Below are 14,361 nucleotides of genomic sequence, written 5' to 3'. Positions count from 1 at the left end.
CTTGATTTCTGACCCTGGGGCATGCCGCTGCGCCAAAGATTAGCATTTTAGCTGGACCATGCCGGCATAAAAACGATTATGTCTGATCTGATTCAGTGACCACATCCTTACTCGGGGAAACGAACGGCCGTCGTCTAACGTGGACTCTGCCGGTCAGACTGACAGTAGTCATGACCAGAATGTTGCTACGTGCTGACGATTCCCAAAAACCGTTACACAAGGACATCAAAAACAAACAAACGGGGAAAAAGCGACATGACACGCGCTATCTATAACTCATTTATAGGAATTTAATAAGTTTGTGCAAAATTATTAAATACTATTTGGCTTGTAGGGAAAGTGTGTTTGCATGAAAAGAAAATAGAAAAAAGAGAAAAGGGAAAAAACCGAGTATTTTACAAAGTAGGAGGGGCATGGTTTGAAAGGATAGGCTCGCACACACATTATTTGGATAATCAGGGCAGGAAAATACATTGGGGTTTATGACAGTTGAATAAAGTTATAATTAATTACGCGAGGCACAATTCCACTCCAAACCGCCACCCATGTGTAAGCAGGCTTGGGGTGTAGCTACAACTGGCGAACAGCCTGCCACCTACCTGGAAGTCGTGCAGGGCAACGATGTTTTCGTGTTTCAGCTCCTTTCGAAGAAAAAACGAAATAGCGTTAGCTGCTACCAAAACGTGTTCTGCAAATAGCGTGACCGATATCATTACACTGTAGCCTACGAGCGGAAAACGATTATTACCTTTAATATTTTAATCTCTTTCCCCAAGAGCGTCTGGGATTTAGCCAGGTTTTTCTTGTTTATGCATTTTACTGCAACCTCCCAGTCGTGTTTCTGAAACAAAAATATAGAAATGTAAAATCAATACAAATTAGATTATGGTCATTAATATTTTCCAGTGTAAACCACACAGTTGTTTGGGCATGTTTAACGCTGTACATAAGCGGCGTGAGTTAACTTTGCGATCAAGTTCCCAGGTGTACAGTAATGAATAGGCTACTTTTTTTATAGAACGCTATAGGTTCATAATAGCTATCCATTCAAATTATCCACTATAGCCTACAAGCGCGACAGTAAGGGCATGTCACGACTTGTTCAAGCGTCCTGTCTGCGTAGTAGTCCATTTATTAAAATATTGTAAACAATTTGACTTGTTAAATACAACAATAACTGTTTTATTATGTTATTGTCAAATAATAATAATAATAATAACAACAACAAGAATAATAATCAGGCGTAGTTTCAATAACATGAAATGGCTAGCTATATTTGTTGGTAAATTATATCCATGCAGCTCCCATATAGCTGCTAAATGCTCCATTTTTATAATAGCAGGTCACATTTATTAAATAAGACAGTTTTGCTGTTCATCCTTTACCAAATGCTGGCATCTTCGGCGTCAGAGGCCTCTTAAGGTGGAATGTTGTACAACAAGGTATTGAACAAAAGCGAGGCCTTCACAATAATAATAAAAAAAAAAATCTATTGGTGTACAACCCCTGGAATGCCATCCGTGCATTCAGAACTATTTTACCATTTTATCTAATTGGGACCACAGTTGACATAGGTGATTTTGAAAACCCATCCTGCAACATTCGCTTACCTCTCGGTGTCTGCCTTTAAACACAACTGCAAAAGCGCCGTGTCCAACAAGGTCTTTCCTGCTGAACTCGAATTTTCCAACGGTCTCCATTGCTCCAGATGTTCGGTTTCACCTCCCTAACTGAAGTATGAAATCAGGACGACGGGATCTTCTCAGGGGTGACCCACTCCTCTCCGTTATTTAACTCCAGACAGCAAGAAAGTTTTCCCTTTCGGACGTTAGCTATTGACAGCATTTCTGTGCCAAAACGATCGTATTTTTTCATGTTAGCTAGTTAGCTTAAGGGGAAATTAGTTATTTCCCCCTTAAGGTCCGGTATTTTCCCATGGAATTAAGTAGCATCCTTACCTCTTGCCAATAATAGTGAGGAAATGCATAACAAATGTCTCCGAGAACGACCTTAAGAACTACAGGCTCGGTTTTGTTTGTATACAGAGGGAAGTCAGCAGCATAACAACCCTTTAAATTTCATTGCTGAACTGCCAGTTGTAGGTCTTTAGCTTTCTGGAATCCATCTGCAGCTGCGTCTATTTTTATAAAGCTGATGTTGACAAGCTACGACAACTTTGCCGAAAACCATCCATCCCGTTCGCTTTAACAAAGACCTCTCTCGCCTGTTCACAGTCGAGTGACAGTGAGCATGCGCGTTTCCCCTATCGCCTCAATATTGACGTCAAGGGTCTGCTTATTCCAACCCAAGCCAACAAGATGTAGCGGAGTCTACCTAATTTTGACATTGCTGACGTAGTGATACAGTTAATAAAATGTGCACATAATAGCCTACATAGTCTACCCTTAAATGCCACATGTTAAGCTCAGTCAAGCAAGTTTATGCGGAGATTTTGCCTTCTAGTGGAAATGAATTATAAGTGAAGTTCCAATAACAGTAGAACGTTAGTTACAATGTCTTAGCCTGATTTGTATTTTATGGTTAAAATACGGTCCGACCATTGCAGAATAATAATGATAATAATAATAATAATAATAATAATAATAATAACAGAGCTGCCATGTCTGTATATACTGGAAAATATTCCCTGTCCCTTGGGAGACCTCTACTGACACCATGTGCTGAGTTTTCGTATTGCAAAGTCGGCGCTGGCACGATTAGGACCGTGTCCGAATCAGCGCACTTGCCTTCTATTGAGTACACAGGTTGCATACATGTTGCAACTGTATACTCAATAGTAGGCAAGTGCGCTGATCCAGACAGGCCCATGTTCCAGAACCAGACGGTGGGTGTGTCCACACACTGGATAAACCCCATAAGGTAGCCCCATACATTACATTACATTACATTACATTACATTACATCCCATATAATGGGACAGCGTCACAGAAGCAGAACCCCCGGCACCAGGTGTTCTGATCTTGAACTTCCCGCAGCAGAACCGCATGTTTAAGCACGCATGCTTGAGTCCCACTCCACACCCCTCGAGAGCAAACCTGAAAAAGGCAGTTTGCCATTTCTGAACGATTGAAAGATGGAGAGATTGACCCAGTGGGTCCAGCTTGTTGACTTTTAATCTTACCCCAGTCTCTCCAGGATACACTCATGGAGTATAAGACTAGCACAACCAGATGCCCTTGATGTAAGTGGGTAGCATGGATCGTTCAGTGGCGCAGGTTGAAGTGTTTACTCTTGTATTTCAGGCAATTAACAGATGCTCTTATCCAGAACAACGTAACGCATACTTTTTGCAATTGATTATACCGCTGGGTATTTTCTCAGGTTAAGTACCTTGTACATGTACTTTGCACTCACGTGCCTACAATGGCAGTGCCCCACCTCGGGATGTGGGCTAGTATCTTTGACGGTTACCGGTTCAAATCCCAGGTGGCCTGCCTAGAATTTGAACCTGAAAATGTTAGAGTGTTATGAGTGTTAATGTTAGCCACATCGCTAACCGCTATGGTACAATATTGCTGCCCAGTAATCCTGCAATATGGAAACTGTGAAGTGAAAAGATCCACCATAATACTGCATCTTATATTCACACAGACACAGGGAGAAAATGCAAATACCACACAGAAAGGCCCAGGCCAGGACCTTCATGCTGTGTGGTGACAGTGATACAGGCATTTAGCAGATGCTCTTATCCAGAGCGACTTACATTGTATCCAATTATACAGCTAGATATATACTGGAGCAATGCAGGTTAAGTACCTTGCTCAAGGGTACAACGGCAGTGTCCTACTGGGGAATTGAACCTGCAACCTTCAGGTTACAAGACCAACTCCTTAGCCATTATACTACACTGCCGCCCTATACTGATACCTACACTGATACCCAGTAAACCTCCATTGCCAACCTCTAGTTAGAATCACGCAGTTCTTTCCATTAAATTTACATGTAAATGCATTTTATTTACATCAGATAATAATCTCTGAAACCTGTTAACGGCACGCAATTACTTTAAAAGCAACTATTGGTTGCATTAAAAAATGATGTTTTCCATATTTTCATTTTGGGGAGGTAGACTGTGAAGTTTCTGCTTTCAGTAACTGACCAGGTGCTGTGCACTTTAAAGCAAAGTATAGCTCAGCAGGTTTCAGTTCTAGTCTAGTCTGCTTTAATAATGTTGATTTTAATCCCCCCACCACAACTGTACCTATGAATTGTGTGAAGAATATTTGGAGAGAAATATGGTTTAGCAGATTGAGATCATTCCGTAAGAGTCTGTCTATAAATTATCTACCAAACCTAACAGTGTATGCAAACCATAGACTGTAGGATGCAAACTAATCACGTAACTTCAGATAAAGTCAGGAACCTTTGAAGTCAGAAACCTAGGAGTTATTTCAGACGCTGAAATAAATCACACGTAGACAAGGTGACCTCGACTGCAATTTTTCACCTAAGAAACAACCAAAGACCTTTTATAACTCAGTAAGATGCTGAAAATTGAAACCTGCTTTTATTTCTAGCCATTTGGGCTATTATAATGCCCCTTTTACTGGCCTGCCCAAGAACTCTATTGGAGAACTAGAATTTTAACATAAACCTACGGGTGTAAGAGAACATATTACAGCTGTCCTTGCTGCTTTACATTGGTACCCTGTTTCTTATTGAATTGATTTAAAAGTCTTGTTACTTGTCCATAAAGCTATTAATGGTTTAGCACCTTATTTTATCCAAGATTACTTGTTATTTTATGTGCCAGCTTGAGCACTCAGATTGTCCACAACAGGCTTAGTCAACGTACCTGTGGTTAAACCCAAAAAAGTGGCCTGGGTCCTTTCTATTACTGTGCACCAATACTCTGGAACACTCTCCCACAAACCATTAGAACAGCAGACTCAGTTGGCAATAATTGTCAAAAGCAGCTCAAAACATTCCTTTTTAATTAGGCTTTTAATTGATCCCTTTTTGCTCTGTGTTTTTATTGTTAATTCACATTTTATATTTTCAGTTAAACAGTTAATTGCTTTTCATTTTAATATTTAATTATTCAATATTTTTTTCATTTCAATATTTTATGAATATTCTATTTTATTCCCTTTCTTAATCTTGTTTTATGTTTTTAACTGGTGTAACCGACTATGATCATTGACTATTCTCTGTCTTCCTTTACTCTTATTATTCCTGTAAATCACTTTGAGCTGCATTATGTATGAAAGGTGCTATACAAATTAAGCTATTGTTATTACTATTTTTGTTAAACCAGGGGTGTCCAGTCTAATCTGAAAAGGGCCCATGTGGGTGCAGGTTTTTGTTTTAGCCTAGCACTAAAACACCTGATTAAGCGAATCATGGCTTTCAATCAAGACTTTGATAAGCAGAATCAGGTGTCCTAGTGTTGGGCTAAAACAAAAACCTGCACCCACACCAGCCTTTTCCAGCTAAGATTGGACACCCTTTCAGGGTTAAAAGTTTAATTCCCATAGTGACCGTCTCCGTGACGATGCGCAGTCGCAGTCGCAGAATGCAACCTGGGCTTTGACAGTGCAGAGCCTCGGGCGATGTTCAGTACACAGGTGTACGCATGTTTTTCTCTCCGCCTCCCGCTGTTCTACCTTTTGTTCACCTCCGGCGCTTTCACACTGCAGTCTGACGGGGGGTCGAGGGGCCCTTGCGGTGCCCAGAAGAACATGCCTGTGTTTAGCTTTGCCCGCACCGAGGGCATTCGCGTCATTTCACAATCAATCAGTCGGCGCTCAGCTGGACTGAAGCCCGCATCACCTCCCAGTACTCCGGTGACGAACGCTCCGTGGGTCAAAGCAGTTGTACACCTTTCCCCGTAGCCACGCGATTGGCCGGTGTTACTGAAAGCGTTTTTTTAACTTTCTCGTGCTCCAAATGATGAATCGCAGACCCTGCCAGGTGCTGGTCTCTCTTCTCTCTGCACACACTCTGTGCTGAAGCAGACCCTGCCAGGTGCTGGTCTCTCTCCCCTCTGCACACACACTGCGCAGAAGCAGAACCTTGCCAGGTGCTGGTCTCTCTCTCCTCTGCAGCCTGCTAGCTCAGTTTTTAGGGCAGAGCTGTGCACCTAGCGCCCCAGCAGCCCGGAGGTGGGCCACAGGGGTTGCATCTCCCACAGGAGGCTGGTGGAAGATGAGCCGTGGAAGGACCCTTCCATCGAAACCGTCTCTCCCTGGTGGGGACTTTTACCTGCCTGGAACCCTCTCTTCCTGGTGGGTACCTTTACCTGTAATAGCCATCCAGGAGTCCCTGTAAGCATGCTTTAATAAAGTTATACTGTAGGTCATTTGCATTACTGCATTAATCACAATGTGGATGTGCAGTCGTGTGTGACTGTATGTGTGTGTGTGTGTGTGCATGTGTGTGTGTGACTCTGTGTGTGCGTGTGTGTGCGTGTGAGGGGAGGGCGGGGGGGTGGGGGGGGTGGGGGGTGAGTAGAGTTCTGAGAGATGCTGTGTTCTGCTCCTGTCAGGATGGTTGGTAATACATACAGGCACAGGCTCAAGCCATGAGGGAAACATGGTTTTCCCAGCAGCAGATGGCCAGAGATTCTCTAAAACAGCTCACACTCCTGCTCACGCACATGCCAAAACACATACAGACACACATGCACATACACACTCACATGTATGCGCACACAGACACACACACACAGAAGCACACACTAATAAATACATGCACAATGGCTCGGTCACACAATTGCTGCATCTGAGCAACCTGTGTAACCAATCATAGCACTTCCACACGACTGGGCGGAGTTACTATTGTGCATTATCAGTGACTTACAGATTTTAACCAATCACAGCTCTTCCAGAAATTGGAGGAGCTACCACTGGGCATTAACAGTGACTCACAGCACTTCTTGATTGGGTTCATGAAGTCTCTCTTCCACTTCCCCATTACCACCAGTAGTACGCGGGGGTGGATTGGGAAAGGTAGGGTTAAGGTGGGCGTGGCAAACTTGGAGCAGATGAGTATCAGCTGGAGAGCTCCGAGCATCCCCCACCCCGGCCGTTACCACGCCGATGGAGCTGCTTAGCATTCTCTGACGGCGTGTGGCGTGGAGGGGGACAGCACTGTGGACTCCATGATGAAAGACTTCAAACCGCTCCTTTGTACCTCTCCCTCCAGGATAAGCGTTTCGGCTGATCCGAAAACCTCTCACGCATCTCGGATCTGTCGAGCAACCCCCGACGACGCCCCCCCCCCCCCCCCCTTCCCCCCGACCGCGGGCCCCTCAGCTATCCATCTGTCTCAAACTCGTTGGTCCCAAAAGCTCGACCCTAACTTACAGAGCAGAGCAGAGCAGGCAATGCAGCCCACAACACTGCGGTCACAAACACAAGCTCGCACGCACGCACACACACCCTCACACACACACACACATACTCATACACACACCCTCACACACACACACACTCACATACTCATACACACACACACCCTCACACACACACACACACACATACTCATACACACACTCACACACACACACACACACCCCCACACACACCCTCACACACACACACACACTCACATACTCATACACACACCCTCACACACACACACACTCACATACTCATACACACACACACCCTCACACACACACACACATACTCATACACACACCCTCACACACACACACACTCACATACTCATACACACACACACCCTCACACACACACACACACACATACTCATACACACACTCACACACACACACACACACCCCCACACACACCCTCACACACACACACACACTCACATACTCATACACACACCCTCACACACACACACACTCACATACTCATACACACACACACCCTCACACACACACACACTCACATACTCATACACACACACCCTCACACGCACACCCTCACACACATCCTCACACCCCCACACACACACACACACCCTCACACACACACATCCTCACACCCCCACACACACTCACAAACACACACACCCTCACACACACACACATCCTCACACCCACACCTTCACACACACCCTCACACACCCACACACACACCCTCTCTCACACACACACATCCTCACACACACATACACCCTCAAACACACACTTACCCCCACACACACCCTATCTCACACACCCTCACACACACACTTACCCCCACACACACACTCACACATACACATCCTCTCTCACACACCCTCACACACACACTTACCCCCACACACACACTCACACACACAGACACACACACACTCACACATACACATGCGCACACAGAGTTGAATAGTGTGAGGTTCTAGTAGATGAAGGATTCATCTTCCCTAAACCACCCAGAGGAACCCTGGCAAGACCACCTGCCCAGGAGCCTGTGCAGCACATCCTGGATCTCTTTCTCTCTCTCCTCCCTCTCTCTTCTCCCTCCCTCCTTCCCTTGCTCTCTCTCCCTCCCTCCCTCTCTCTGTCTCTCCGCCCTCCCTCTCTCTGCCTCTCCTCCCTCTCTTTCTCTCTCCTCCTTCCCTCTTCTTCTCTCTCCTCCCTCCATCCCTTTCCCTCTCTCTCCTCCCTCTCTCCCACCCTCCTTCCCTCTCTCTCCCTCCTTCATATTCAAATGAAACATGGTTTATTTGCATGACAAGAGAGCCTGTTAGCACTTAGCATTGGTGATTCAGCAGACTTCGTTTCAGCTCTGCTGCTGATCAGTACCCCTTTCGGCTCTTTGAGATGATAAATCTGTGACCTTGAAGGCTTGCTGGGGATCCAACAGGAAATGTGAAAAATACACGGGGACTCAATGTCATGTGTATCGTGGGGTCCCAATTACCCGTGTATCGTGGGGTCCCAATGACGCGTGTACCGTGGGGTCCCAATGACCCGTGTACCGTGGGGTCCCAATGACGCGTGTACCGTGGGGTCCCAATGACGTGTGTATCGTGGGGTCCCAATGACGCGTGTATCGTGGGGTCCCAATGACGTGTGTATCGTGGGGTCCCAATGACCCGTGTATCGGTCCCAATGATGCGTGTATCGTGGGGTGTCAATGACCCGTGTATCGTGGGGTCCCAATGACCCGTGTATCGGTCCCAATGACGCGTGTATCGTGGGGTCTCAATGACGTGTGTATCGTGGGGTCCCAATGACGCGTGTATCTTGGTTGTGGCTGTTCAGGAATCATTTGCCTTCCGCAGGAAGTGAATAACAGAACACCTGTAGCCAATTCTGTCTGACAGTGCTGCTCAAAGCACCTCCTCTCTCTCTCTCTCTGATTGGGCACATGCAGTTTACCAGAACCAGCTATGTAACCTAATTGGGCACATTCAGTTTACCTGCACTAGCTACACAATATGATTGGGCACCAGCTACACAGCTGGGGTCTGGGCGTGGCTGCCAGGGGTCCACGGGGTACCCCCTCTCAAGAAGTGGGGGGTAGGGTGCATAGTACAACTGGTGAACTGGTGATAGAAAAGGTTTTTTTTAAGAAAAGAACAACCCTGTTACCGCGACAACCAGGTTCTATGACTAACACAGCATCAAGCCGCTCACCACACACTTTGTTCTGCTTTATTTTTGTACAAAAATATCTCAGGAGTAAGAAAACAAGGGTGTTTCAACCACATTTCTGCAGCCAAGCTACATTTTCGTGTAATTATGAATAAGAAGTCTGAGTAACAATGTCAGCAAAGGCTGCGTGTTTTTTTTTTTTTTTTGCTATTGACCAATTCTCCTGCATCCGTCTCTTTGAGTTTTATGAAACCAGTGCAGCTATCAGAACTGTCTTGGATTAATGGGTACAATCAATTCAATGGCAATCAGCCCAGTACCAAGCTGGAATAAAGGGCATGTTTCTCTCAATCTATCACACAAAATTACGGAGCAAATTGGCGGATGCTGTCATGTTGTTGATTGGAGGAATATTATGAAATGTCAATTGCTGCCGCTGTGATCAAGAGAAGCGAAAGAAGAACAACAAAAAACGATTTCACGATTATTCAGAATTCTAACCAAAACAAACATGAATGCAATGAGTTTGTGTTGGGAGAGTGGTGATGAACCCCATGATGCCACTATGGATTACCAGTGTCTCACTGGTTTAAGCCAATCAGAATAAGGTTCTGTGGTGAGCAGTGCATTCTGATTGGTTGATATGAGACAGTGATTGACAGGACTTGCTAGCTCCACCCCTCGTGGGGTTTCGTGAAGCCTCACTCATCCATCAGAGGGGAACAGAGTGGAAAACCAGTCCCAGCCCCGACTAATCAAACCCAGGGTGGGGAGGATGACAGTGGGATGCAGAGAATGCGCCTTCATCCAGGCAGGTGCACCCAAGGCTCAGACACTATTAATCAAAATATAGAGATCTATCTGTAACAGGGTCTCTTAAAGCACTTTTGCTGATAACAGAATTAAGACAACATGAAAGACAAAGCAAGGTCACAAGAAGGTTGCATACACAACAATCTCCAGCCTATGATCTCTGCTGTGACTGCACTAAAACCTTGTAATCAAAATTGCCATTACTGCATTATTATTATTATTATTATTATTATAACACAACAAAATTTCCTTCAATGCTGAAATACAAGTGATATATTCTGAGTATATATATTTTTTGCATTAGGTGAAATTACAAATATCTGTCGAAGTACAACAAAATGTAATAATAATAATAATAATAATAATAATAATAATAATAATAATAACAACACTAATAATAATAATAATAATAATAATAATAATAGTCCGTATAACAGTAACACAGAAATACCAATAATAATAATCATAATAATAAACTTGAGTTTATGCTCGCTGTACAAAAAGCAGATACATTAACAAATAGCAGTCTGCTGCAATCAATGAAACTATAAACAAACGAAAGAAAGAAGAACAGTTAGCTGGACGAGGATTCCGGACGAGCCCCCTGCCAGGCCCTCTGATTGGACCTGCTGGCTGCCAGTCTGTGAGTCCGTGGCCCCTCCCTCCCCGCTGCTGCTCCAATCAGAGCGCCGCTGCCAGGGTGAGTAAGACCGTCCAGAGGGGGGCGAGTCGCCAGAGCGGCGCGAGGGCGAGCGGGGGGCAGAGGGGCGCGGCGGAGTCCGAGGTGCAGGAGCACACCTCGTAGCCGCTCTCGGCGTGGTCGCCGTGGCGAAGGCCGCGCCTCCGCGTGTCCGTGCCGTTGGCCTCCGTGGCGGGAGAGTCCGACTGCATCTCCGCGCAGACCAGCCAGTCCCGCCCGATTGGCTGAGGGTACCCCGCCTGCACCTCCATGTCGCTCCCCTCCACCCGCCAGTACTCCTTCCCCTTGAAGAAGTAAGTGGCACCTGGGAGGGAGAGAGAATATATGCTGTAATGTTTTATATATGTCATAACGTTGTAATGTATATATGCTGTAATGCTGTAATGTATATATGCTGTAATGTTTTATATATGTCAAAACGTTGTAATGTATATATGCTGTAATGCTGTAATGTATATATGCTGTAATGTTTTATATATGTCATAACGTTGTAATGTATATATGCTGTAATGCTGTAATGTATATATGCTGTAACATTTTATATATGTCATAACGTTGTAATGTATATATGCTGTGATGTATATATACTGTAACATTTTATGTCATAACGTTGTAATGTATATATACTGTAATGCTGTAATGAATATAAGCTGTATCGTTTTATATATGTCATAATGTTGTAATGTATATATGCTGTAATGTATACCCTTGAGCCAGGTACTTAACCTGCATTGCTCCAGTATATATCCAGCTGTATAATTGGATACGATGTAAGTCACTCTGGATAAGAATGGCGGCTTTCCAGTGGCGAGAAACAAGGCAGCCCTGCTTCCCCGACTGTCTGAGAAATATTCCCATTACTATGGCAACGGAAATTAGGGTACCAGCGAGGTTCACCCTACAAACCCCATCTTCTACACACGACCTGACCCCCTGAATAGCACATGAGGTTAAAAAAAAAACTCCCATTGGGCAGAAAAACACTCAAACAGTGGCGAGAAAAAACTCCCAGTTGGGACGAAATCTTGGGAGGAACTCGGCTATAGAGGGGGAGCCCCTCCTCCCCTGGCTGGCCAGGGGTAAAGTAGCAGTAGAATGGATGCAACTGAAATGCAATAAGGGATCTATCACAGCAAATACACCGCAGTAACAGTGCTTCATGATGAAGTGGTATTTCCAGCGCGGAGCAGCTATAAAAATGAGTATAAAGACTGTAACGGGCCGCCCACTCACTGTCCGACCACCGCATGGCGTCGTCCAGCTGGGGCGGAACCCCCTTCCACAGCGTGCTGTCTTTGGGGTACCCCTGGTCCATGCGCCGCAGGTGGTCGTCGTAGCGCCAGTAGCGGCTGCCCTTGAAGAAGTAGGTCTTGTCGTTGTGCAGCCAGACGAAGGCGGCGTCCACGCCCTCCAGGGGCAGGCCGAAGTCGCTGATTGGCCGGGGGTAGCCCTCCTCCACGTTGTTGTCCTTGAACACCCAGTACTTTTGTCCTGCGGGCGGGAAAAACAGCGTCTGTCCAAACCTGCGCGTCACGCTTCCGCTGCGTATACTTCACCCTGTCGGGTTTTGAATGAATGAATGAATGAACGAATGAATTTATGAATGAATCATAAACCATCGCATTTATATAGCACTTTTTCGAAAGCTCAAAGTGATTTACAGTGATGAGTTGGAACTCACCTCACCCACTGTCAATATCAACGGTGGTGGGTGTTTTCAATCTAAATGTCCGTTTTTCCTAATTATTTGTACAGGTCCAATTTGTGGTCTTGATCAGACCGTGCAATGTCTGGTTTGAGTAACTGATGGAAGGAGTTTACCGGTAGTTTGTAATGAGTCAGCGTGTCAGTGACTCCCCGGTCCGACAGAACGGCCACCCGGTCTGACGTCGGTTCTGAGAGGGGATCCTCCCTCCTCCGGCCCAACAGGTCCCAACATCGTTCGCGGTCACGATTCTACCATGTTGTCCGGTTTTGACAAATTCTAAATCTGGCAACCCTAGGCGTGGTCCGGATTGGACTCGAGACTGTGGGGCTCATCCACACACCACAGTGCGGTGCCTTTACCCTACGACCCCCCCTCCCCCCAGCAGAGGGTCACACGTTGAAAAAGCAGAACCCACGGCACTTTCCACTTTTGTTTCTCTTGAGGATATTTAACGGTTCTCATTATTTTGAAAGTGTTAGCAGTTTTACACTAAGGGAAAGTGTGACTCATTTCTGTTTAACATTTGCCCTTTTCCCCTCTGTGACTCGGAGACAGACGAGGTGCAATTGTATGTGATACTCCTGTCTCCATAGCCCATGTTATTGACTGGTTAGCCCATAACATAAATTAGCCCATAACATAAGTTAACTAATAAACTAATATAGCCCATAACCCAAGTTAGCCCACAACATACGTTAGCCTATAACCTAAGTTTGCCCATAACATAAGTTAGCATATAACCTAAATTATCCCATAATCTAAAGTTAGCCCATAACACAACCTAGCCCATCACATAAGTGAAACATGAATGTTTGACCAAGGAATGTATGCGGTAACAGGTCTCACTCCTAAACCACTCAGCTCTACTAGCTGCCTGATGACCGCCAATATTATTCACTCACTACTAAGATCATTCCCTCATGGCCCAACATTCATCTTGATGTCCATTTATACCAAGATTTTCTTTCTTCACTTAACAGAACTGATGACCAAATAAATTAACTTCGCAGACAGCTTGGAGTAAATAGAGATCATCCTCCTGATTTATAAACATTAGAGGAGGCAGACAATCTTTGCATTGGGTTATGAGTTATGGCCTCTAATCAGTGAGAATTAGTCATCAACGTGTGGACTGGATGCACAGCCTCTCTTACACACCGAATGGCTGTTTTTCACTCCTGTCAGATGGAGGAGCCAGTATCTGTGCATGTTTGTAGGGATCTTTGCTGCAGGGGCTAGCAAATTTAACTCAATATTTACACTGAACTCAGCATTTTCATTTAACCCAACATTTATGTACACTTAACTGAACATTTACATTTAACCCAACATTTATGAACACTTAATAGAACATTAATATTTAGCTAAAAATGTATGGACAATTAATTCCACATCTACATTTAACTCAACATTTATGTACATTTAACCCAACATTTACATCCATCCATCCGTTATCTATACCCACTTATCCTGAGCAGGGTCACGGGGGGTGCTGGAGCCTATCCCAGCTTGTATTGGGCGAGAAGCAGGATTACACCTTGGACAGGGCACCAATCTATTGCGGGGCACACACACCATTCACTCACCCACTCATACCTATGGGCAATTTAGAGTCTCCAATTAGCC

The 14,361-nt window shown here is 45.1% G+C and overlaps 2 protein-coding genes across 4 annotated transcripts in view; both read right to left on the bottom strand.

Moving 5' to 3' along the window:
* The window catches only part of ulk1b (unc-51 like autophagy activating kinase 1), a 35,198-nt gene extending 32,942 nt beyond the window's left edge, over window positions 1-2,256 (bottom strand). For all 3 annotated transcript variants that reach the window (XM_035391378.1, XM_035391379.1, XM_035391380.1), the window contains exons 1-3: window positions 1,611-2,256; window positions 749-841; window positions 600-641 (exon numbers count right to left, since the gene is read on the bottom strand). In XM_035391378.1, the coding sequence (XP_035247269.1) occupies window positions 600-641; window positions 749-841; window positions 1,611-1,700 (225 nt within the window). In that variant the 5' untranslated portion in view covers window positions 1,701-2,256. The remainder of the gene's footprint in view (window positions 1-599; window positions 642-748; window positions 842-1,610) is intronic.
* A 7,304-nt stretch (window positions 2,257-9,560) lies between these two features.
* The window catches only part of mmp17a (matrix metallopeptidase 17a), a 59,925-nt gene continuing 55,124 nt past the window's right edge, over window positions 9,561-14,361 (bottom strand). The window contains exons 9-10 of the mRNA XM_035389888.1: window positions 12,261-12,518; window positions 9,561-11,331 (exon numbers count right to left, since the gene is read on the bottom strand). Of these exons, the coding sequence (XP_035245779.1) occupies window positions 11,009-11,331; window positions 12,261-12,518 (581 nt within the window). The 3' untranslated portion in view covers window positions 9,561-11,008. The remainder of the gene's footprint in view (window positions 11,332-12,260; window positions 12,519-14,361) is intronic.

The sequence above is a fragment of the Anguilla anguilla genome, chromosome 14 (assembly GCF_013347855.1).
Source record: "Anguilla anguilla isolate fAngAng1 chromosome 14, fAngAng1.pri, whole genome shotgun sequence".
Lineage (NCBI taxonomy): Eukaryota > Metazoa > Chordata > Actinopteri > Anguilliformes > Anguillidae > Anguilla > Anguilla anguilla.
This window is presented reverse-complemented; position numbering and strand designations above follow the sequence as displayed.